The sequence below is a fragment of the Phalacrocorax carbo genome, chromosome 21 (assembly GCF_963921805.1).
Source record: "Phalacrocorax carbo chromosome 21, bPhaCar2.1, whole genome shotgun sequence".
In the NCBI taxonomy this organism is placed as follows: domain Eukaryota; kingdom Metazoa; phylum Chordata; class Aves; order Suliformes; family Phalacrocoracidae; genus Phalacrocorax; species Phalacrocorax carbo.
This window is the reverse complement of record NC_087533.1, coordinates 4,453,673-4,477,210: the sequence shown is the minus strand read 5'-3', so window position 1 is coordinate 4,477,210 and position 23,538 is coordinate 4,453,673. Positions and strand designations below refer to the sequence as shown.

General features: G+C 42.4%; 1 protein-coding gene across 2 annotated transcripts in view; it reads right to left on the bottom strand.

Moving 5' to 3' along the window:
• The window catches only part of CLMP (CXADR like membrane protein), a 45,281-nt gene extending 22,099 nt beyond the window's left edge, over nucleotides 1-23,182 (bottom strand). Inside the window, exons 1-2 of one of the 2 annotated variants that reach the window (XM_064470780.1) lie at nucleotides 23,103-23,182; nucleotides 22,595-22,940 (exon numbers count right to left, since the gene is read on the bottom strand). Coding sequence is in view for 1 of the 2 variants with exons in the window: in XM_009511677.2 (XP_009509972.2) it covers nucleotides 22,595-22,622 (28 nt within the window). In the remaining variant the exon portion in view is untranslated. Of the gene's footprint in view, nucleotides 1-22,594; nucleotides 23,016-23,102 lie in introns of those variants that run through there. The other variant, XM_009511677.2, reaches the window with a different exon arrangement.
• Nucleotides 23,183-23,538: the final 356 nt, after the last annotated feature.

Here is a 23,538-nt window from a genome sequence, read left to right as displayed (position 1 = left end):
TTCTAAAAAGGATATTCAGGGTAGATATTAGGAAAAAAATTTCACTGTAAGAACAGTCAGCCACTGGAACATGGGCTCAGATTGTGGAATCAGCATCCTTGGAGCTATTCAAAGCTGGACTGGCTGAAATTCTGATCAGCCTGCTGTAAGCTGACCCTGCTTTGAGCCAGAGACCTCCAGAAATCCCTTACAATTTATACAATTCTGTGGTAAGCTCTAAGTCTTACAGCAGGTCAAGGAGAGACCTATAGGACTCTTGTCCCACCCCCTAAGCCTTAGGCCTTCTTGCTTCACTGCGACTTTTAGACTGCCCAGAAAAAAAAAAAAGCATACAATGCTCCTCTCTCCCACTGCCTTCCCTCCAGAGAAATTCTTAAGTGCCAGAGTTTGGTTTCAGCAGCCATGACACACAAACTGTGTGCACAGCTGCTAGATTGGGGTGGTGGGCTCTTCGATGATTAAGTCCATTGTAATGCCTGGCAGCCATCTGTCAGCCACATTTACAGTAACCCCAGCTCTCCTAGCATGTGTGGTCTGAGGGGATAACGGAGCACATAATTTATTTGATGAATTCAACCTTTTTTTACTGCTGACAGTGTCTGTGAGGAGGTCACAGCTGTCTCCAGTTTCACTCCAGCACCAGCTTTTTTTATTTTTCTCTCCACATGATGTAAAAAACAAGTTGTTGTAACTGATCAGATACATCACCTGATATTGTTCCCAATATTTAGTTGGGCAACACTGAAATTTATTTCAAAGTGCCAGAAGAATAACTAAATCATTAACTGACCACAGAAAGTGGCACAAAAAGTAGCAAAGCAAATATGCTAAGGTAACACATTAAGATTTGCACAATACGTTATCCAGCAATGCTCCAGTTTAGGGAATTGAAGCAAGAACTGGGGAACCCAAGTTTGCTTCCTTGGTCTCCATACCCTGTTGGCGATCCTGGAAATGCATATAAACCCCAGCTTGCAGGGAGGTACCCTCTCTGCAAAAGCCACAAAATATGCTTTCATGCAAGTTGATTTCAATTTTTTAATGTTGTTGCTATTTAGTGTTCCAATGGGTTAATTTTGTCTTCAAAAATGCCCAATGTTCTTGAGTCAGAACTGCCACAAAAAGCTGCCAAAATATTTGGCTAGTCTCTGCTGTACTCATGGGTTTTTGCTGGTTTGGCTTCTCTAGGAGGATCTATTTTCTTTAATAGGAGCTGACACAGCTTCTCCCCCCTGCTTTAAGAAGGCATTTTCAGTCAAAAGGAAGACTGGATAAAAACACTGTCTGTCTAAACTGAGCACTCTGGTCTTTCTCTGCTTCCCCAAGCTGCTGTTCACCCTCATACCCTTCACTGAGGACATACACAGCTGCAGGTCTTCAGCACCTCTGCAAACCATCCATCAAAAAATCTCCGCCATAACTTGTTTGTACTTTACCTTGCAAATTCAGAAATTGCAGACACTCAACCCTATCTATTCCTCCTCAGGGACTCGGATATCACCAAAGACATAGAAAAGCGTAAAGAAAAGGAAATAGTATATTGAATGAAGTCTATCATTTATTTACTTTTTTTAAACCTTGTGGACTTCATCCAGTGGCAATCACCTAGTTCCATATTGTATAAGCAAAAACATCCTTAACATTACCTTTCCCCACTGGTGTCCCACAGTGTGACTTGGGCATATTGTACAAAAGGACAAAGTCACAGCTCTCCCATTGACCCTCCCACGCCAAGATTTCGGTGTTCTTTTCACAGCCCCATAGTGAAGCTCCAAAGTATCATTGTTTTCAGTTTGCAAAGGAAAAAGCAGATGCTGAAAACTCAGTTTGCCTGTGGACATCTAGGGACACAACAAGACTGACCAAGGTCACAAGGAATCAGTGGCAGAGTTGGGAATAAGATCTACAATTCACAAGGTCCATCCAAATCAAACTACACACTGGAAACACCTCGACTGGCTCCTTGCAGAAGGCAGGCATTCTCAGTGCCCCTAACCACCAGGCCAAGCTTTAACTCCAGCTAAATTAACTTATGGCGCAGTCTGTTATGCTTCTTATAGAAGCTAAGTTACATGAAATCTCATGCAAGTTTCCACTCAGTGCCAAGGGAAGGCCACAGAAAAAGGCTATATGCTCACTGTGCCAACTTGCACAAAGACTGGCACCCTATACAGACCGCAGTGGGAAAGGGAAAAAAATTCAGCTCATGACAGCTCATTGCTTCTAGTTTTCAAATAGGACAGAAAGTGAAGCCAGCACAGAGTCTAGGCTGCAAGGAGGTAGCTGGCTTCTTGCCCAATACATGGGCTCATTTTTCTGAGGCCCCTTCAAGCTTCACATTGCTAAAAAAGGAAGTTGGAAAATGTTATACTGGAAGCAAGGAGTGCTGCATCTCTCCCTCTCACTCCCTGCCAAGGGGGAACATCCCTAGGTAGGCTTCAGCCCGCCCAGAGGAGAAGAAGCACGCTGCTATGATTTCTCCTGACTCTTGCCTCACAAAGGAAGCATGGGAATAGTGACCAGCCATCAGTCATTCCTAACACTCATCATATTCCTGGCTGCTTCTAAAGAACTTGGCTGTAAAATACAGGTGTCAGGTTATACCACATCCCCTCGGCTATTTGAGAAACTCCAGATCCTGAAGGAAAACACTGGCAGTTTCTTTTACACTTAGTGCTGGTGCCACATGAGCAGAACTGGCAACTGACAGTGTTTCCTTCTGAACCTTGCACAATTGTTACAAAAGCTAAGTATTTTCCATTACTACTAAAAATGGCAACAAAAACATTCCCTTATTCACACTCCAAGAGCCAGGTTTTCCCTAAAGGCTTCTTCTGCCTGGATCTGCCACAGCACAGTGATCAAATGCTCCAGAACAACTCCATCAGCTCTCGTGCAAACATGCCAGTGGTGCCTTTCATCATCAACCATATGTTGCTGATTAGGAAACCGATGTCACCAGTACTGTGTTGGTTTTGAGAGTCTGAAGCTAGTTCACTGGATGGAGAATAGAACGGCCATTTTATTCCAAGCTACTAGGCAGTGAATGCCAAGAAAACCCCTTCTCATTTCCAAACCAGCATCCCCTCCTCCCGCCACAACACCTCCCTGCACAAGGTTTCTGGACCAGCGGGTGAGGAAGGCAGTTGCATAACTTCTGCAGGAACTGAGGGGGAATGAATGTCAAAGCTTGCTAAAACATGAACCCGGGAGCCTTGTGGATTTAGTCTCTAAAATCCATCAAACATGATTAATTTTAATGTCACAACATTTTAACGTCAATTACTTTTAATGTCACTGCTTCTTATTTACTAGTGCAACCACATTTTAAAGCTGATAAGAGATTCCCCCAAAGAACTTTTAAGATCAAATAAACAATCAAAAATAAATGCGACAAACAAGCAGCAGCCTGGTGCCTCCCTGCTACTCTAAGGCTCTCGATGCGGTGAACCTGACTATTTCAAAGGCTGAGGCAGTTGAGAAATAAAGCATCTGAGGCTTTCATGTTTAGGACCAAATTACTACTTAGTAAAAATTTGCTTCTACTCCTGTTTTTCTGACTACATAGTTTGGCTAATTGAAGATGTCTGTTAGATATGTGGCTTGATATTATTTACAGTAGGCTAAGCCCTTGGACAAGAATATATTTTGTTTAGATACTTCATAGAGTAAAGAATAACAAAGACAGTTGTGATTCTGGGTCCCTTAAAATTTGTGTATAAAAGAAGAGACAACAGGCAAGTTGAGACTTATGAGGAAACTTATAAAGGATTTGAGACTTAAAAATCTTTAGGTTATCAAGTGGCTGGGGAAAAACTGGACAGCTGAAGATTTTTTTCGCAAAGCAACAGGGATGTTCACTACCCACACAATTTCAAACCCATTCAAATGTTGCAAGTTTACAAGCCTATACTTTGATTCAAATTCCTCTGGTTTTATGTATTCTTTGGCAGAGACTGAGAAGCAGCAGATAGATGGGAAAAGAAAAAGCACATAACATATACAAAAAGTGCAATGAAAGAACATATTCTATACCTACGTATGCATAGTACTTGCTTGCTGCCTGCTACTCTGGAAAGTAATTAAAGCACCCTCCTTTTGACACAACGTTCAAATAGCTGCTGTATATCCAGAAAGTTAATTGTTTTAAAGGACTGATTCAGGCAAAAAAAAAAAAAACCCCTTGTGGGTATAAACAACAGGAAAAATTGATATGTGAACTTCTGATGATACTTTTTTTTTTTTACATAACTGGAGAGGTTGACAAAACCTCAAACCCCATGGGATTGCTCAAAACAACAAAAGCAGTGTTACACATATATTTATATTTAATTACAAGACTGCTAAGTCAGGCCTCTATCCTGACATGAAACTGAGGTGGGTAAGAAAAAAAGAGATATTTACAGACAAACAAACTAAAGATAAAGAAACAGAGTAAGTCAGACACCCGCATGGCCTTTTTTAGAGTCTAAGAACTGACTTGGCCCACTCATTGATATACACTGGTGTACCTGCAATTGCACTTGCCGCCTCACTTAATGGTAATGCACTATGCACCTCTGTGAAACTAGTGCAGTTTTACTTCAGAAAGCATATTTTAAGCCCATAACAGTTCAGTGGGACATTCCGAGTGCGTAATTCCATCAATGCTACCAAATTAAGGCTCAATCGAGAATACAATTTTAAGAATGAAATGCACCACTTAAAAGATTTTTCAAAGACAGAATTGATGACTTTGATCATCCAGATTTTCACTACAGCAAAGACCACAGAACATCAGCATGATATTTACAGTTTGACAGCTTGTGGTTCTATTAGCATCTCTTTCCAAGAAGTAGCCCTACTTGCTCCACTGATAGCCTCCTTCAGTGGCACATTAAAGTCCCTGATAATTCTTTGAATCTTAGCTTCTATCCTGCATTTCTCAAGGTTCATCTTGTAGCTACCCGGTTCTTAAAGACCGTTGTATTCTAGATTACAGAGCCTTCTGAAAAAGAGTTATCTAAAGACAGCAGGGGCTGCCCTGATCTTGGGCTCTATCTGGGAAGGGGGAGGTTTAGCAAGAGCCAGCCCTAACCGTCAGTTCATGTTAGGATCCAGGGCTCATTCAGAACTGAGGGTGGGATTTACGTAACTTGATGAGTTTAATTCTCTCCCTCTTTTCAGACAATGAACCGCAGCACCCTGCCCCTTGATCTGGGCAAAGCATCTATCATGTCATCCTTGTGTCTGTGTTCGCCTGGACACATTGGTGCTCATCAAAAAAACATTTACTGTAAAAGGTAAGCAGGTAAAACATAAGAGGTGCCACGAGAGGCCAGACAGCACATTCTGACAGAGTTTTGTGTACATCTGACATCAAGCATAGCCCAGAGTCATCTCCCAGTCTTAAGCAGTTCACATTCCTTTCTTGAGCTAAACCCCGCTTGGCTGCATTGTTTCAACAAGCTGAAAAACAGCCTTGTGCCAGGGGTTTACTGCAGGGACCTTTACCCTGACCCAGACTAAGCGAGACTCCCAAGGCACAAGCTCCTAAACAAAGCACCACATTCCAGTTATTTAGGCATTTATTCTGTCCTGAACCAGCCAGATTGAAAAAGCATGGCTGTGAGGCTGCAGAGACATCTGGAAGGCCAGCTCTTCACAAGACTACCTGAGGCTACACAAAACTCTCCTCAAAGCCACGGCTCAAATTCCTCAATGGGTTCCCCAGCCTATTTTTGTTTCAACTCCTCAATCAGAAAAGACAGGCTGGATCACTTCTCCATTACAGCCAACTCAGATTGACTGAAGTTCAAACATATATACTCAGCCAGTGTCCATGCCTTTTATTTATACTCAGATACTGGCCACAAAACATGTTTTCCAATAAAACCTCAGTAAGCTCACACTGCAACACACCTTAGAGAAGCTCACTCCATAGATAGGTCCCTCTTTTCCATGAGAAGCTGGGTACATCATGTCAAGGATGCATATATGCTAAATAGCATCCCATTTTTTTTCTCTGTGCACATAGTACTTCTGCCATGCACTTAAAATCCATTAGAAGACAGGCTTGCAGTCACAGTGGGCTTGTAATAGAACAGCACACCCACAGTACCAGCAAACCTGACATATTGTCCTTTCCCACAACCTGAGAACAGCAAAAGCAAGACTTGAGTTTGCAGTCCCTTAAAGAGCATTCCACCTCTCCCTTATAGAAAGGTCTAGTCCCACAGGTCAGAGGCTACTATTTCTGAAACTGGCATCGTTAGTGGCTATTCACCCTTGGTGAGAAGACAGGACAGTAAGCACCTAGTAGTGTAACGTTATAGACTGGAAAAGGCAGAAAACCCATTTTACTCAGGAATGCACATTAAGAAATGTAGCATCCTGCTACAGAGAATAGATTTAACATGCTTAACTTCTGTTTGGGAAGACAGATATTTAAAGTATCAATCACAAGTTACATTAGAGTTCTTACTTCCAATATGTAAATAGGTAATTTTCCCTAACTGCCTAACATTCAGCAATAAGTTTCCCATATAGGCATGTGATTCCACATACAGTCAGTTATGGGTTTTCTTCCATCTCCATCTGATACTGGACCATTTTGGAGTGAAACATTCATTTAGATAAACTGTCAGCCTCATCTGGTCCAGTAGTTCCTAGCTCCTTATTTCCATGTTTGCTCTCAGGCAGGAGGAGTCTGACTTACTGGCTGAATCTATGTAAGAAAAATGAAATACTTATTAGGGTTATTGTAGAGTTTCCAAGGCATCTGTCAGAATTTGATGCAATTCTGGCAGCTCACAAAACTGCATCAAGGGTATGAATAACTGTGACAAACCTATGGACCACAGTAAATGAGTACATTAGCCATGTGCTCACCGTAAACACACTGAAAAGTCTGGCCAGGCAAGAATCCCCTTTTTACCCTGTTCCTGTATTCTGTCCCCCAAACCAGCTCCTAATAATGGAAAACAAGACAACAGTCTAGGTCCTAACCCTTAATGTACCTCTTATTCTGTAACACATGCTTATTAGATGCTGGCATTCTGTTGAGAACACAGTTTTAATGTGCAAACATTGCACTGACAATTAACATGCCTGTTTGCTCTTTGGTTGCCATATCTGGAGCGACAGGAGATATTCACCCCTCATTTCCCTGTTTCAGGCCTGAGTTTACCCTTCCAGTTTCTGCCTCCTGTGCTGCTTCAGCCCAGCAAACTCAGTAAATGGAGAAGTTGCAACAGCTTCATAACACTGAAAATAGTTTATTATGTTTGCCCAGTAGAGAAGGGAAAAGAAATCAAATGGCTCCATACTGTAGATAACAGCAGTTCATCAACCCCAGACCACACAAGTCTCTGCATCTGGCCCTCATTAGCCTCTAGAAACAAAACCGAAGTATCTGTCTGCCAGACAATGGGTCTTATTTGACACTTATGCAGAATAAGCTGGGTAAGGTGTGACCACTTGCAGGGTCCTGACTGATCCTCCAAGATCATTTGGGATGATTGTAGGTACCAGCATGATTGGAGCAGGCATAACAGGGTATCCCGAGCAAGATTTACATTCTGGTTTGTGGTGAGGCCAATTCCCTTGATCAGCCAGCTGCTTCTGGCATCCTTCAAGAAAGAAACTGCTGTTTGGGGGGGGGGGGGGGGGGATGGTGCAAGGGGAAGGGCATTGTCATGGATTTGCTCAGAAATGTTTTATTCAGGCTGTTTATCCTCAAAAGAACATTTTCCTTTTGATTAAATTATCTGGATTCTGTTTATTCTAAACACAGGAGACAGGACTCAAGCATTTCCTCTTTTAGGAAGTACGACTGAGTATATTTCCTACAAAATTTATAAAGAAGTGAAGTAAGGACTTTTATGGCTCCTGAAGATTTCAAACTCTTCTTCCCTAAATGCTGAAAGGGCTGGTTCTGTCAGACCACAGTTATATCCCAGTGGCATGAAATACAAATGCAAACAGACAGCAGCTATAAGCTCTTTGGAAAGGGCAGGCTGATAAAAAAACCAAAATCAAACTATTTACCAATACTCCGCATTTTCTCTGAAGACCATAAACCACATTATATGAGATGTTTCCCCACCCTGTAAAAAAGGGAAATGAAGGCTCTAAAAGGACTTGTAAAGCCACCTATAGGGATTGCAGTTGAGATGAGACAAGTTAATGGAACAACAGATCTGAACCTTACCAGTGAAAAGTTTTCATTCTGATAGACTACAGAGTCACCACTGGAACTGGAAGGAAAAACAGATTCCTGCCTTCCCATTTTTCTCCTTACAATTCTGACTCTTGCTATAAAGATACTACCAGGTTATATGTGCCCTTTTCCATGCACTGATCACACTCTACTTCTTGCAAGAAGTCTTTATCTCTACCTGAAGCACAAGGGTAGTGCCTTAGTCTTCCAGGAGACCTGAAAACCAGATAATGCAGAGCTCCTCTGCCCATAAGGCCAACCTGTCTCAACGTTCATAGCACAGTTCAGGTCTGATGCAAGTCTAATCACCCAGTATCTTTAATCTCTCACAGCTGCCTAAGACATTTTCCCTGGAATCTACTCCAAAGGTTCATATATTATGTATTGCTGCTGGGTCAGAGGGGGATAAAGAGAATATATGAACAGTGACTGCTATTTAAAAAGTCTGCAGAAATAACATTTATCTGCTACATCAAGTCTGCCCTGTCTGCACAGTATGAACATAACTGATGGCAGGTGTTTATAAAGCATGCATGATCATTACCTGCTCAATTACTGTTATAACACACAGTTGGCCGTAAGTGCTGCCTGTTGTGGGGCTCCACCAGTTCCCTGTACCAAGGGAATTCTTCATGTTTTGTTTTTAGTTCTGCATCATAATCAGGCCCTAATTTTATGCATATTGGCTCAGGATATTTTTCCTCTTTTACATTGTCAGTCTGCTTGCCACATCCTTGCTGAAGGGGATTCCTCACTCCAAGTCCTTCTCGTGGTAGGGCAGGATGGCCTCTTTTGGCTGAGGATTATAGACTCTGACAGTGCTGACACAGAAAAATAAAACCCTAGAACGATTTAAAGCAATGAGCAGGGTTGTTCCCTCAAGATCAGGAATATACAGCTACTACTGTCCTTTCCTCCTATAACTCAGACCCAGTCTAAAACTGGCTACTTACAGACATTATCGAGAGAGCAAGTCAGAGACCCTTTGGCAGCCTCCACCCCCATCATACACTCTTCACTTGCTGATAAGATAATCAATTTTTAGTGACGAGACCACACACTGTCCCCCCTCCATGAACTAAAGCATTTTTGGCCCAGTGTCACAACAGAAATTATATTAACTGGGACATTAAGGCATAAAGCGATGAAGAGACTTGGATATATGTAACAAAGGCCAAGAATGTCACAAACCTCCTAAAACCAGGGCAATTGGATCATACAGCCAGGCAGATCCATAGTGAAAGGGTGCTAGAAGATCTTGTCAGGAAGACAGTACTGACTGAGCTTAGTTCCAGTACAGATGCTTTAGAAAAAACAGAATATATTTTCTTCTTAAATGCGTTTTTTTCTCCATTCTGCTTATACAAGGTCACTATAAAGAATGAAGAAGCATTTAGATCAGGAGCAAGAGTGGAAAAACAGTGCCAATTACTCCCTGAATAAGCTCCTCCCTTGCAGGAAAAGGAAATGGATTTCCCTTCCAAGGGCTAAAGATATGCCTGTGCCAGACTCGTCACATCAGGTGCTTTCAGTGGAGAGTTTCTACCCCACTGCTATGACACTGCCAGAATCTGGAGGTTTACAGCAAACATCCCAGACCCCATCAAAAGCTTATAAAGCCCAAAACCACAAGAGAAGACACACATGTAGAAATAAAAGAGCTTCAGCATACCCAAAGCATCTCTCATTGGAATGAGGGATGCCAGCAGCTACTGAAGTTGCTCTTTTTCTGGGTAGGCTGGGTTTTCCACACACATGGTTGCAGAAAAGGAAATACTGAGAGGCCAACCCTGAGGACAGGGCCTAAAAGGAAAGCTATAGCCAGAAGCAAAACACGCTGCACACGTGGTTTTGTACCACATCGCATGGGGGAGGCCGCAACTCTGCTCTGTAAGTGGGGAAGACAGGCAGGAACAGTACAGGAACAGGCAGGGTTCCTACATGTCATATGCCATTGCAAAGTGATAAAAAGTATTTGCATTCAAAGGATTCTCCTCAGGGAAGGCAGCCTTTGTCAAAATAAAGGCCATGCCTCTGCCCAGCACAGGCCCCATTAAGAGACAGTTTATATGGGAAATGCCCAGTACAGCTGTTTCAGCAGCAGTAAGTCACTTACAGCACACAACTGGGGTTTTATACTGTTCATTTGACATATTTCTGAGCTGGGGTAGGGTGTGCCATACACCAGTATTATATTCTATAAAACTAAGTGTGTGTGTGAATTATCAGTGCATTGGTTTATGGAAACAAAGAATGGAACAGGGAAGAGTCACATCTTCATTAGACCTCAAGAAACACTAATAAGGGAGGAACAAATGACAAAATACCAGTATTGTCTAACTAGCTACTTTAAGTACCTTTACATGCATGAATAATCAACTCCTTTTTGCTTAAAAATGTTTTTAAGGAGAATGTGAGGGGTAAATAAGGAGAGAATTAATCTAAGCAAGTTTTTCGTTCCCTTTAAAAAGCTAGTATACAAGTTCTGGGAGCCAAGAAAACCAATGTAAGAGCATACCTGAAGAACAGTATTTATGACCTGTCTTTCTAAGAGACGACTGATTAAAGTAACTAAGAAGGTATTTTTGAAAATGCCCAGCTACTGTACCATGCTTTCAGAAAGGTTTCTAAAGGAGCTGTGTTCAAGGCAGCTTTTTTTAACACATAAAACCCTAAATTAGTCCTAAGCACATGGCAGAAATATGTGGTGCGCAGCACCGGAGGTGTGGCACAAATCTGCTCCTTGCTAGAGTAAATCTCTCTTGCTAGCCAAGCCAGAATTAAATAAAAAGGAGAAGCACAAAAAGCTCAGGCAGAGTCTCAGAGGAGAGACATTACAAGAACTGAAACCAGAAATATTCAAGTTATTCAGAAGATGTATAATCTTGGTGACAAACTGATGGGAGATTTTTACCACCTAAGGCCTTCAAACCAAGCCTGGCTGTCTTTCTGGAAGAGAGATTTTACTCAAGTGATTAAAATGAAGGCAAGAACAACAATGATTAAATCCTCCAATATATTCCAGCAATCTTCAACACTGCCCTCATGTTCTTTCTAACTTTACCTTTGAAGAGGGGCAGAGTTCTTTCTCCAAGACTGCTTGAAGAATCCCTGTCACTGTGTGTATATCAGGATATCTCAAAGCTTTCTCAGATGTGCCCCTAAGATAGATTTCTGTTACATTTTCATCTGTGGCTTTAATGTGCGAAAATCCAGAGATGCTGAGAAATCTGATAATCCCAACTGCACATTACAGGGCTGCTCAGTAGTTGGGACCATTAGCAAAGTATAATAAACTCGCTAGCAGATACTGCTTTGTGATCGGGCCAGAACAAGCCCAATTTACATAAACCCACAGTAAGTGAGCACCCTCAGCATCCCATCTGAATGGTTGTTCAGATGCCTGAATATCTTGGGTTCCCAACTTTTCTGCCTTCTCACTGCATGGATTTATGCTCTGGAATTACACAAATAGATGCTAACCTGGTGCCTGGCTTGTTTAGACAATAAGCAGGAAGAAAACTAGGTTTAAGACATTCTGGATTGCTGTGCAAGCTCTCAAGTCCGTGGTGTTGTAGGGAACAGTACAAACAGGCAAAGAAACAGTCCTGCCTCAGAGCACTTACAAACCAGAAAATACCATCCTAAATACTTCCATCTGGTGCAATAAGGCCCAGTTTGTTCCACTCATTCTGGTTTTGGCTTCCCTCCTCTCTTCTGGTGCTTTCAGAGAAGAGGATATGGGGCAGGGGAAGGTGCTTGCTGACAACTTGAAGAAACACTGCAGCCTCCACTGTGTTCAATGTCTTTTACTAATGGGTATGTATTCGTTGCTATCCCATAATGGAAGCAACATGCCCAGACCATTACTAAATAGGAAAGAGATGCAAGCTCAAGTAATTTGAGGGAAAAGTATTGTGCAATGCAGGATCATTAGCTCCGCAGAGCAGAGGAGCTCAGAGTTTTGAACTTTTCTTGTACCAGGTCATACTGGGTCTGAATCAACTAACAGCTGCAGAATTGTCTCTTCTGTTTACTCCAGGAATAGCCTTGGGCTAAATGGAAGGAGCTCTGACAAAGCCAGATAAGCTGGGATCCATTTGCCACACTAAGTGGCACTGATGGGAACACTCCTGAACTGCAACACTATCTTCACCCATTAAACTAGTGCCTGACATGTCTTTACAGACTATCACTTCAGACTTGTGCAGCTCCATTTCTACAGTGATTTCAAGGCACTTTAGACCACATGAGGGAAAGGTTGCTACATTTGTGAGTGCTCTTACACTCTGCAGAACAGCAGCTGAGGCACAAAGTGGTTGAAACCAGTATTTAAAACCAAATGCACTCCCAAAACTTTGAATGCTTAACAGACATCTGACAGCATATAGTTGGTGTGACCAAGCTCATGCATCCCTAGACTTGCATCTTCAGAAGTACTGACCCTTTATAACACTTGAAATGGAGACACTCAAAACTAATAGGCACTTAAAAATGGGGCCTGAATTACTAAATCAGTGCGTCACTGGCCAAACCAAGACTGGAATCTAGACACCCTGAACACTGCTTTGAACACAAAGCCCTTGCAATTGCTTAAAATTCCCCTTTGGAAAAGAAATTAGAAAAATCACAGCACTTGTCAACACAAAAGCTATGCTTTGTCTGGTTGAAATTCCCTTTGTCTCCAAGCAAGAGCTTGAAACAATGGAAATGAAAAGGGGTTTTGCCCACAGCACAGACCACATCAGAAAAAGACAAAGCTCTGCTGGAGAAACATCTATCCAAACTGGATGGATTCAGTAAGTAGTTCCCTAATGAAATGCTGAGACTCCTAGGGGATTAGCACCAAGCTCTGTGCAAGTGCCACCTCGGTCACATTCTGTGATGGGTGCCTGCAATAGAATTGGCCCACTCCAGGCATCACAACAGAAAACACCACAAAAACATCGGAGCTGATAACATGGAATACTTTGAAGGTCTCAGAACAAGAATAATGCCAAATTGCTCATCTGGAATTGAATTTCTGAACTTTGCTGACAAAATGTATGTAGTCTGGTTTGTACTCAAGTGGCAAGTAATACCCAGTGTTTGGGTGTTACAGCAGCATCAGTTCTACAATGACACACGGTCTTCCCTTACAGTAAAAGGGATGAAGCTGGCACAGGTGGCTCTCAGTGACATCCAACCCCAGGCAGCCCAGAATAAACACCTAAAAATGAGGAACACTGTCACCACTTGAGGAAAACAACAGGGACTTCACAGCAGTACTAACTAATCACCAGAACTTCATTCGGCCAGCTCACTGATACATATTGCTCCCACTTTAGAAGGGGAGGGTCATGGATCCTCACTTACCACATGAAGCTAAACATTCATTTGATGCTGCTTTCAAAATCTGCTCTGGTCCAACATGCAACTCCTATTGTAAATTGACTCAGGTTCCTTAATATCCAGCTCCTAATGTCAGACCAGGTCTGCTGCTCATCATCTATTAGTCCAATGTAAAAGAGTGTCTCCAGTGTTTGCAGAGCCCTGATCGTTGCTGGGGCCTTTGAGAACTACTATAAAGCAAATAAAGCAAGCGGTCGCTAATAATAACCCCTACACTCAGCAGGCCCAACTTCACTCACGGCTTAGTGCAATATCACTAAGGAAATTAAAGGCTTCACTTAGTGTGATTGAAAGCTGTGACACCATTTTAAGACTGTTTTTCACTTGAGCAGCCTGAAGTAACACTTGCTACCAGAGACATCTGAAAATTAGGTAGTGCTCCAGCTTCCATTGGCAATCATGTGTTGCTTCATTTTTTTAAGGACACAGTAGTTCATAAGGCTCACCACTGGGTAAAACACACTACACCAAATTTTTCACTTCACGTACCTAGAAGTCAGTAATGTTCCCTCAACAGAGTCTCATTTCCCATTTTGAGCACACTAAGCTGTTTGCTTTCCACGAGCAGTACTCTTGAATATCTTACAAAACCCACAGAGCATTTAGACATCCTCCAAGTTGCGTGTTGATGCACTGAGTCCAAGTGCCAGTTAATTCCTGGGGAAAATGAAGCAATTTCCTTAATATTACTCAACAAGGCGGGATCTGTAGCAGGATTCCCAGCACCACACCAGACACTGCCTCAAGACTCACTTCAGCAGATTGGCTCTGGAATTACCCTACCACAGCAGAGTTCCAAATCTGGCTCTGTACCTTTTGTCTGCAGAGGTTCGATAAATGATCCTTTGTTCAGAAAAAAGCCCTGACGTTGGAGAACATGGCTCCTTTTTCCTCTTGTCCCTGGAATTGTGATTGGAAATAATTGGAAGTGTCACTGGAAGTAATCAGAAGTGACAGTCCCTGGGCTATAAGGCTTTTGCTTCAAGTCTAACGATCCCCCTGCATAACAAAACCTAAATTTAAACAATGAAGTCATAAAGTGATTTGCCTTCAAGGTTGAAAACCCTGCAATATTATTTTTTTAATAAAAAAAGTGCCTGACTGTTTTAGTTCAATATTCAAGGCTTGCTATGTTTATGAAAGACTTCCCCCTGCACATAGAAACACCTCACCGTTTCCTGGCACTCCTCAGCCGTGCCCTACAGATAAAGGTTCATATCTGTATTAGACATTTCTATGGCCTTTAAAATTTTATCAAGCCTTTAAGAAACAAGAAAATAACCTAAGCAGTCTGAGCTATGAGTCTCAGCCAGCATGCATCTCAAGTATCCAAATACTGGAAAAAAACACCTAATTCCAGTATTTTTGCTGAGGCACAAAGAGGGGAAGGGAATGGAGCCACTACTTTTTTTTTTGACACTCCAGTTCTGGAAAGGCCTCTTTTACCAGCCCTGTTTGTACTAAATGCCATGCAGGCGCATAGGGAAAGAGTCTCTGCTCAAAAGAAATTACAGCCTAAATAGGCAAAAAGCAAAAAGCACAAGGCAGTGGAAAAAATACTACAGAGGGACCAACATGACTTGCCAAGACCTAGAACAGTGCAGGGAACTGCATCTGGGTTCCCACGGCATGCACTGAGCACTCCCTAATGCTTTCCTGAGCAGTTGCTTCTTGTTTTACCTTCAGATACTCCAGCAAAGCATACCACTTCCCTCTGCAAAACAGCCTTTGATAGGCATTTCCACTGACAGAGTACAATATTGTTAGAGGTACTATGTGACTACTGCTAGTTAAAAGGAGCAGTTCAACTTTGAGTGAATGCTGGTGCACATTCTTTAAGACACATATAAAAATATTGCCCTTATTGAAAGCCACAGGGAAGGACAAGGGACTCCCACCTACCATTTACTGTAGCTGGCTTCCAGGTTCTGCTTGCCAAGCAGCTCAGCACAACAGACACCTTAACTACATGTGGTTACTCCACAGATATACACTAGCTAGAAAGATTAGATTTTCCTCTTTCATATGCAGAGCAAAGTAATGCAGAGACTAAACACATATGGTCTAGAACCTCCTTTCTGTGAGGGTTCTTCTGGTAACACAGCAGTTATTCATACCACGAGTGGAGTTTCTCAGCACATTGGTACTAAAAAGCTTTTACCAAGTATCTTATTACAAAGTAAGGATAAGTCAAACCTTCCGATTGCTTAGAAGTCATCCCTCCAGGTGGCAGCTCAAAGACCTCAGCTTGATAACTTCAGCTGCTTGTAAAGGATCTGCCCATTTTTGAGGGCAAATTAAAAGAAAAAAAGTCTTTAAGTCAGAGCTGCAAGGGTTCTAGACACATAACATAACTGCTATCTCATATTTAGGCAGCGTGCACCCACCCATGCCTTAGCTTCCTCCTCTGTTAGATGGGCTTTATATACTTCTCTACCCAATACGGCCCTGCTGGAGTAAATTAGTTACCCAAAGCTTTATACAAGTACGACACTTATCACAAAGCATGCTACAGAAGTAGCAGCAGGGTAGTATTATGGTAGACCAAATGCAGCCTAGTCATGGTCATCAGTTGCCTCTAACTGTGCACGCTCCATTTCAAAAGACTGTTTCCAGGAGAGCAGCCTCTCTTCTGCCAGTGCATATTACAAGCACAACAAAATTTTCACTGACCTTTTCCTACCAAAGGGAATTAAACTGCAGGCACTAAGCTGAACTTCAACCTTTCTACCTCATCAGCTGGGAATAAGTCACATATACTAAGACTTTCATACTAATTTTCCAGCCACAAAAGTGGATGTCAGCTACACAGAAGAGGCAGGCTGAAAATACACTGTAATGTATATTGATTCTTGTAGGACAGCAATTCTGACATCATGGATCTGGGTCTGGCCCATTAAGAGAAATGCTGAGTTACAACATTTGCCTTTTTAAACTGCCAAATGCTTTTCTAGAGAAGATGAAGGAGCAGATGAGGACAGGACTTGTTTCGTGATCTTTTATCACATTCACCACCTTTGATGCATCTTACAATTGCTCAGTCCTCTGTTGCAAAGGAAAGATAGAGCTACCCAATGAGTCACATGAAGAAACCAAGGTACCAAAAAAATGGCTTGAGAAAAGCCTAGCAATGGTGCTTTGCTGGGGCAGGGCAGTACCCATCCTTCTCACGTTGCCCAGTTGCTTTTTCTAGCACTTGGACAGTGAGCTTCTGGGGAAGGGGACCAGCTTTATTCTGGGTTGCTAACCCACTGCTAGAGCCCCCAGTCCCTACTGCATACACCTTCTCTGTATTCTGCCCAGGGAAAAGCAAGTTTTCGGCAAGGTTTGGACCCCTGGCTGGCAGAGGTGGGCTATTGTTATTTCACTCTGCAATACTGAAGAAGCAGATTGAAGGGAGAAGAAAGTCGAGGCAATAAACAAGATAGAAATTCCCCTTCCTCACTTCTGTTGACTTCACTTTCCATCACTTCACACCTTTTCCATTGTTGTGCTTCCTGCACAGCCATTTCTGCATCCTTCACTATCCTGTCATTTGAGTATCTATTCACAGACCTCAGTGACCTGACTTCACCCTTGGCTTTTTGCTGGGCTGCTTCTGTAAACTAACTGTTTCTAAAAACAGATGAAGAAACAGCTTTGGGGAAAAAGAGAGACCCATTCATCTTTTATACACAGCACCACCAAGTTCTCACTGCACCCAAAGTAGCCTCTTCTGTAACACACGAGTGCACGCAAGATAGGCGCAATATCGTGAGCCAAGCTCTCTGCAAACAGATGAAATACGCTGCAGACACACGAGCAGTGATTAGTGTCTTGGCTAACACAGGGGACTGACTTAGCTAGAAATCTAAGGTATAGTTTGACAGGCACTATTTCTGAAGAGAAAGGCACAGAAAGCAGCTTGCAGCACCCCACTCCATTGTTCCTGGACACACACTTCCGAACATTTAGAATGCTGTAGCAAGCACACTTACACACAAGATTTTTTCATATACACACAAGGCTTTGTCAGAGTGACTGTTTACATTTCTTTTCAGGCAGTTCCTGAAAACTCAAGCAAATCCCAGACTGCAAACCTGCTAAGTTCCCTATAAAGCCCTCTGCTTGCCTTGAGGAAAACAGGGGTGTTTGTTGTGATCCTGAGGATAAACACCAGGATGTCTCCAAGCCAGTTGTGCAATGTAATTTCTGGGAAGCTTGTGCAGCTCTTACACAGTGTCCTTCTTAAGTAGGTCAGAGTACCCCACAGAAACAGACCACTAATTCTACATGGGCAAGGCAAGGTCCGGGGTAGGCACAAAGGCAAAACACCAGTTTTCCATGGGAAATTAAAAAAACTTTCCCCCTCCCCTTCCCCCCTCAGTTCTGTTTCCCATAAAATGAATTCATCTTCAGAATTTCAGCTCAACTTTGGCATGCTGCTTTGCCTCACTCTGGAAGGTTACCTTTTTCTCCTTTTCTTCCCCATGGTAAAATGGAAAAAACAGAAAGGATAAAAATAACCCCCAAAATAAACTTTTTTTTTTAGATGCCAAAAATCCAAACTATTTCATGCAAACCAAAGCACTACTACATGAGAAAATGGACTATTTTTCTCAAGTGTCTTGACAGAAAACATTTGATGCAAACCATCCCTGGCTGTAGAAGAATTTTTATCTCATAAGGAGTGTTAACCCTGATATCCCGCCAGATAGCAACTCAATCACATCTAGCTCCTTTGAACTCCCCCCAGAGTGCCAAACGGATACACTAGTTTTCTTTGCTCCCTTTCTTCAGGTATTCCTAGAGTAGTGTTCTGTTAAAGGGCTCCTTGCCCTGTCCTAGACCTAAAATCACACTAATGTAACAGTCCGAATCTTGCATACAGTTGTTCTGTTGAGGGCTTTTGGAGTTTTCATGACAGAAAAGAGTTATCAATTATATGATGCTGTCATTGGGAGAAAAGTCTTTCAAGCTGAATACACCAGGAAGTTACCTGTATTTCTTCAGAATGCAGTGACACAGAGAAGGTAAAATCCACACAGCAAAATCACACACAAAATCCCTTTTCACAGCTACAGATTTTTCTTTTTGTATTCCACACCTGAGCCAAGGCTTTGTTTTTAAGTGCTGTAAAAACATGGGGCAAAATCCTTGTCCCACCAAGTGCTCTAAGTACACCATGAAACAAGGAGGCAAAGGCAACAGAGAGGGAGCCATGACAAAACTAGGAAATAGCAAGAGCATTATATACTATTAGTTATCCCTGAGAAACTCAGGAAATACTTGGAAAGTTAGCAGAAATATAAGATCCAGCAGCTTAGTTTTCAGGTTGATTGAAACAGTCTCCCTTGCTTTTTACTAATTCCAGGCAGAAGCATTCCATTAAAATGGAGAACTTCCCAGTAACAGTGGGAACATGAGTGCTCTCTTTAAAAAAAAAGAAAACAAACATTGCAGTGGTTCTTGGCTTTGCTTGAGTGTAGCATCACAAGGGTTTCAGGAGAAGGATCTCAAGGAGATGTGATAGGGCACACTGCAGGTTGCCTGTGCTCTTAAAGCAAGAGAGAAGGCCAGATTCAATATACTAGAGCAGAGCCCCAGGCTGACCTACCACTGCTGAATGCTGCAGAGCTGCTTCCATATCATCACAGATTTTTCAAGCTAGAAGTCTAGTGAATACCTAGGCAAATGCATGCTGTCAGACCCAATTGCTCATGCCAACAGGCACTGGAAGGATCCGCGCCATAACCTTTTTCCCAGTGCAGTGATACAATCAGTCTTGGTGTTTAATGCAGCAACCGTATACCCCTGGGACAGCACTGTAAGAGAGTCGTCGACCTCAGAGTTTAGAGGGCAGAGCTCAGCTACATCTGTACCAGAGGTGCTTTTGCTATTGCAGCTGCACCCACTCTAGCAACATCACCCCCATATAACATACTGATTCTAACACACCCAACACATCTTTGTCAAGCAATTATTAGCCAGACTAACCATGCATTGTGGTGAGCTACCCTTAACACTACCGTAAAGGTTCACTGCAGGACACCAGGAAGCTGGATGACTGATTTGGCTTGGCACATCTACTGCTTTGGATCTCGAACCCATCAGATTCTGAAGGGCAGAGCAAATACACGAGCCAATGAGTGAAGAAAAACCATGTAATACCAGTGTCAAAACCAGGCATACAAGCATTACCCATGTGAACATATTTGATTACAAAAAAATTAGCTTTTTAATTTAATAGAAGGCTCATTAAAAATATTCAGAATTGACTTGGAGGGGGTGGAAGAAGGCAAAGGAGAATTCCAGCACCTGGAAATTTAAACCAATTCAGTAAAACATTTAAATGAAAGCATTTGCTATGGTTTTTTTACTGGCTGAGAAGCGTAACATTATGTTAAGAATTTTCTACACTCAGAAGTGAAAAATGAGATATTTTGCTTGGAAGTTTCCATTTTTAAGAGTGCAGTGTGTCACACAAGGAGTTTGAGACAATTTTGACCAGATGTGGACTGAGAAGAGAATCAGGTGCTCCGAACACTTACATGTAGGCACACACATTAGCATGCATCACCTTCCACTCCTCACTCCTTCCTGCTTCTTTTACCTAGCCTTTATTAGGGAAGTAAGCATGGTCATGCTCCTACCCACACCTAGGAAAATCTTTCACCTCATCTTGTTTTAAAAGTCTCCTTAAAACTAATTAGCTCCCATTTCCCATCTCCTCACACAGCTGTTCCCTTGCCCCAGAGAGGGAAACAGTGTAAAAGACAAGGGCTGTGTATTAGCCATGCTAGTAGTATGTTCACTCATGAAAACCCAAACCAAGCAATCTTGCTTTTTATGTTTGCTTGGCTTCTCTAAACCCTTTTTTTCCACACTAATCTTTCACTTTATCAGCAAGAAAAGCAAGTCATCATTGGCACTTCTATACCTTTTTATTGCAGAAAAACAGACTTTATCCAGCAAACAAGACTCCCCAGCCTCCTTGATTTCAGGACAATCTAAACAGGGAACCACAATACTTCCTTACTTTTCCCTGGATAACGCTTCTAATATTGGTGAATGAAACTGGACATGGAGCAGAAAGACCGAGTTATCTGTCAACAAGACAGGTAAAGCATGGGCAAGACAAGGGGCAGTTCAATTATTAACTTAGTACCAGGGAACAAAACATTCCCAGCTTTACTGTGAGCTTTGGGAAGCCGCTTATCCTCCCCTCACCAGTGCATGGACAACTCCCACAGAGAGCCTGAGAAACTTGACTCATGGGAGAGGGCATAAGATGTTGAGGGCAGGGACTGTATTTTGTTTTGTTTATGTGTTACTGGCATAGCAGAGATGCCTAGATGCCAAAGACATAAGAAAAACGATGATAAAGCCCTTGTGTTTTATAGATAAAAGACTAGTCATGCAAAGGTAAATTGTCATTCTGTTACAGCCAAAAGAACCTTTTCTCTAGCAACAGCTTATTCCTTTTGCTCCAAGCCTTCAAAATACAGGAATACTCAGCAGCTGAATAGGCTTGGTGGATAGAAGACTTCAGTTGCCGTTTGCACCCTACCTTTGTCTCAACTTCCACAGAGCAGCTTTCCTGGCTATTTCTGCAGGGCTGACCCAGCCCAGACACCTCTGGCAGAAGCCTAGCTGTTCATCCTAACCTTGCTGCCTCATCTCCTGGAGTCTTCTTTAAACACTGTCTCCACCATATTGAGACACAAATAACCAAGGCAGATGTGCAGGGGAACTAACTGCTGCCTGCACTCCCCTGCAGACTCTGCAGTATGTTCAAGCCCCCTGTCACATTCCTACAGATAAAACCTTTGCTAACAGCAATCCTTAGAGAAGAAAGCTTTTCTACAGTTTATGCAGAAGCTCTACAAGTGCTGCCTCTTTCAGATATCTAGAAATCTGGCTAGCTCATGTTCCACTCCTGTGAGACTTAAGGAACAGGACTGTCCCCTGCAACATTTCTTTATAGCTGTCCAAAAACTCTATTCTACCTGTGCCCAGCTACATCAGTCCACCACCCCGTGGGGCTCCACTTTTCCTAGGGGATCAAACACCAACTCACTTTTTCACACCTGTACGCAGGTTCACAGGGGACAGGAAGACGCAGCAATCACAGCCTTTGCCCACCCACAACAGATTTCAAAGCTGTCTGCCTGTCAGCACGATCTGCTGAGCAGAATGGAGTCAGAAGCTCACTCATCACATTGCAGTGCCGCTGGAGATGCAGAAACCCAGGCTGCTTCCTAGTCAGTCTTGTAGGCAAGCCCCCTCAAAGACCTCAGGGCTGCAAACTCTTTTCTCCATAGGCTATGGTTTTAACAAACAGCTCTTCAGCCCTTCTGCCTTCACTCTCCCCTTCCTTTCATGTCTCCTTTCCCGTTCTCTGCTCCTCTTCTATTCAACAGTCAACGTCTACCTCTTTTCTCTCCCTTCTTTCAGCAGCCCTTTTTCTTCTCATTTCTTGCCTTCCCCCTTTATCTCCCTTCTCCCATGCTTTTCCCCCCAACTCCTCCCTCTTGCACTTCAACACATCTGTTTCTAATCTTAGGCATCAATTGGAAACAATAACTCCTTTTTATTTTAAAATGTGAATGTTAAATGCCCAAGCAAATCAAAACAGAGTTAAACAAATTTGACACCATGCCCAAAACAAAGACATTTTGTTCACCTTGTTTTGCCAAGGAGGTTCAAGCCCCTCACTAGTTCATTGCTTAAAAGCACTGCCCTCTTTGAACAAGAAACATACGTTTCAAAAGGAGTCTGTTTCACCACCACTCCTAAAAAATTAATCCAGATATTAAAAGATCTCTGGCTATCAATCTGCTAATAAATAAAGCAACAAGAAAAGCATCAGAACCCAAACAACACTGATATTGGAGTTTTCCATAAAAGTTTTTTCTTTACAAATCCCTTTCTCTAGCTCATCAGAAATGAATTTCGGTCACGCAGAGAGGACGCGTGGAAGTTTGATTAAAAACGCTAAACACCACCAAAAAGCCAACCTACCTAAAAAGAGAATTGAAAGTGCAGACATTCCGTCTCCGAGCAAGAGGGACTTTTCCTCCCTTTTTCTTCCTTTCTCCCAGGAACAGCAGGCAGACCTGCACAGGATTCAAAGGAACGCCTCTGGAATGCACTGAGTGTAATTACATCCATGTGCCAGAAAAATAACCAACTTCACTCTTTCTTCCCTCTGCTAGTCATCTCCTTGTCCATATTCCATCCAGATTCAGTGAGAGCTTTTAGACCTCTGCAGCTGGTAATTCAGGCCCTTGAGTTTCTGGAAAAGAAGAGGCAGAGGCAGTGCAGCAAGGAGTTCACATCTACGGCAGCGTAGAACAATTTCGCTTGTCTGAAAAGAAAAGGAGAGAAGCAGGGGAAAACACTGTGCTCAATGTTCACCACATGGCTGCCTCCCAGAAGAGCCCCTCCCTACCATCAGCTGGGATTAATAGTGAAGACCAGTCATGTGGGTGAGGTAGAGCTAATTTCTAGCAAGAAAACATATATTTACCTTTCGAGGAGAAACAAGAAGATTTCTCTAGCATCAAAACAGTTAAGTTTGGAGGCAGTAAAATTCCAGCATGGAAAAAATCAGATTCATCACTCAAGGGCTAGAGAGACACTCTCAGAAAAAAAAGCACATGCTCTTCAGAATGATAAACACACTCACATGTATACATTATCTTTATTCTCTTTTGTAGCTAGTAAATTGCAGAATTAAAGCTTTTAGTGTTATTGGAAGACTTTCTCCTTTTGGTTCATGGTTTTCTTTTCAAGTTTCTAGGAGAGAAAAAATTCCTAAAAATTGATTTAATTATGCATTTTATCTGTGCCTCACTGACAAGAGAAAAAGCCAAATCAAGCAGACTTTTGTTGTCTACATTTAGTGACTGCTGTGGGGTGCAACTTATAACTTGCTTCCAAAGGCCATTTTAAGGTAGCCCGAG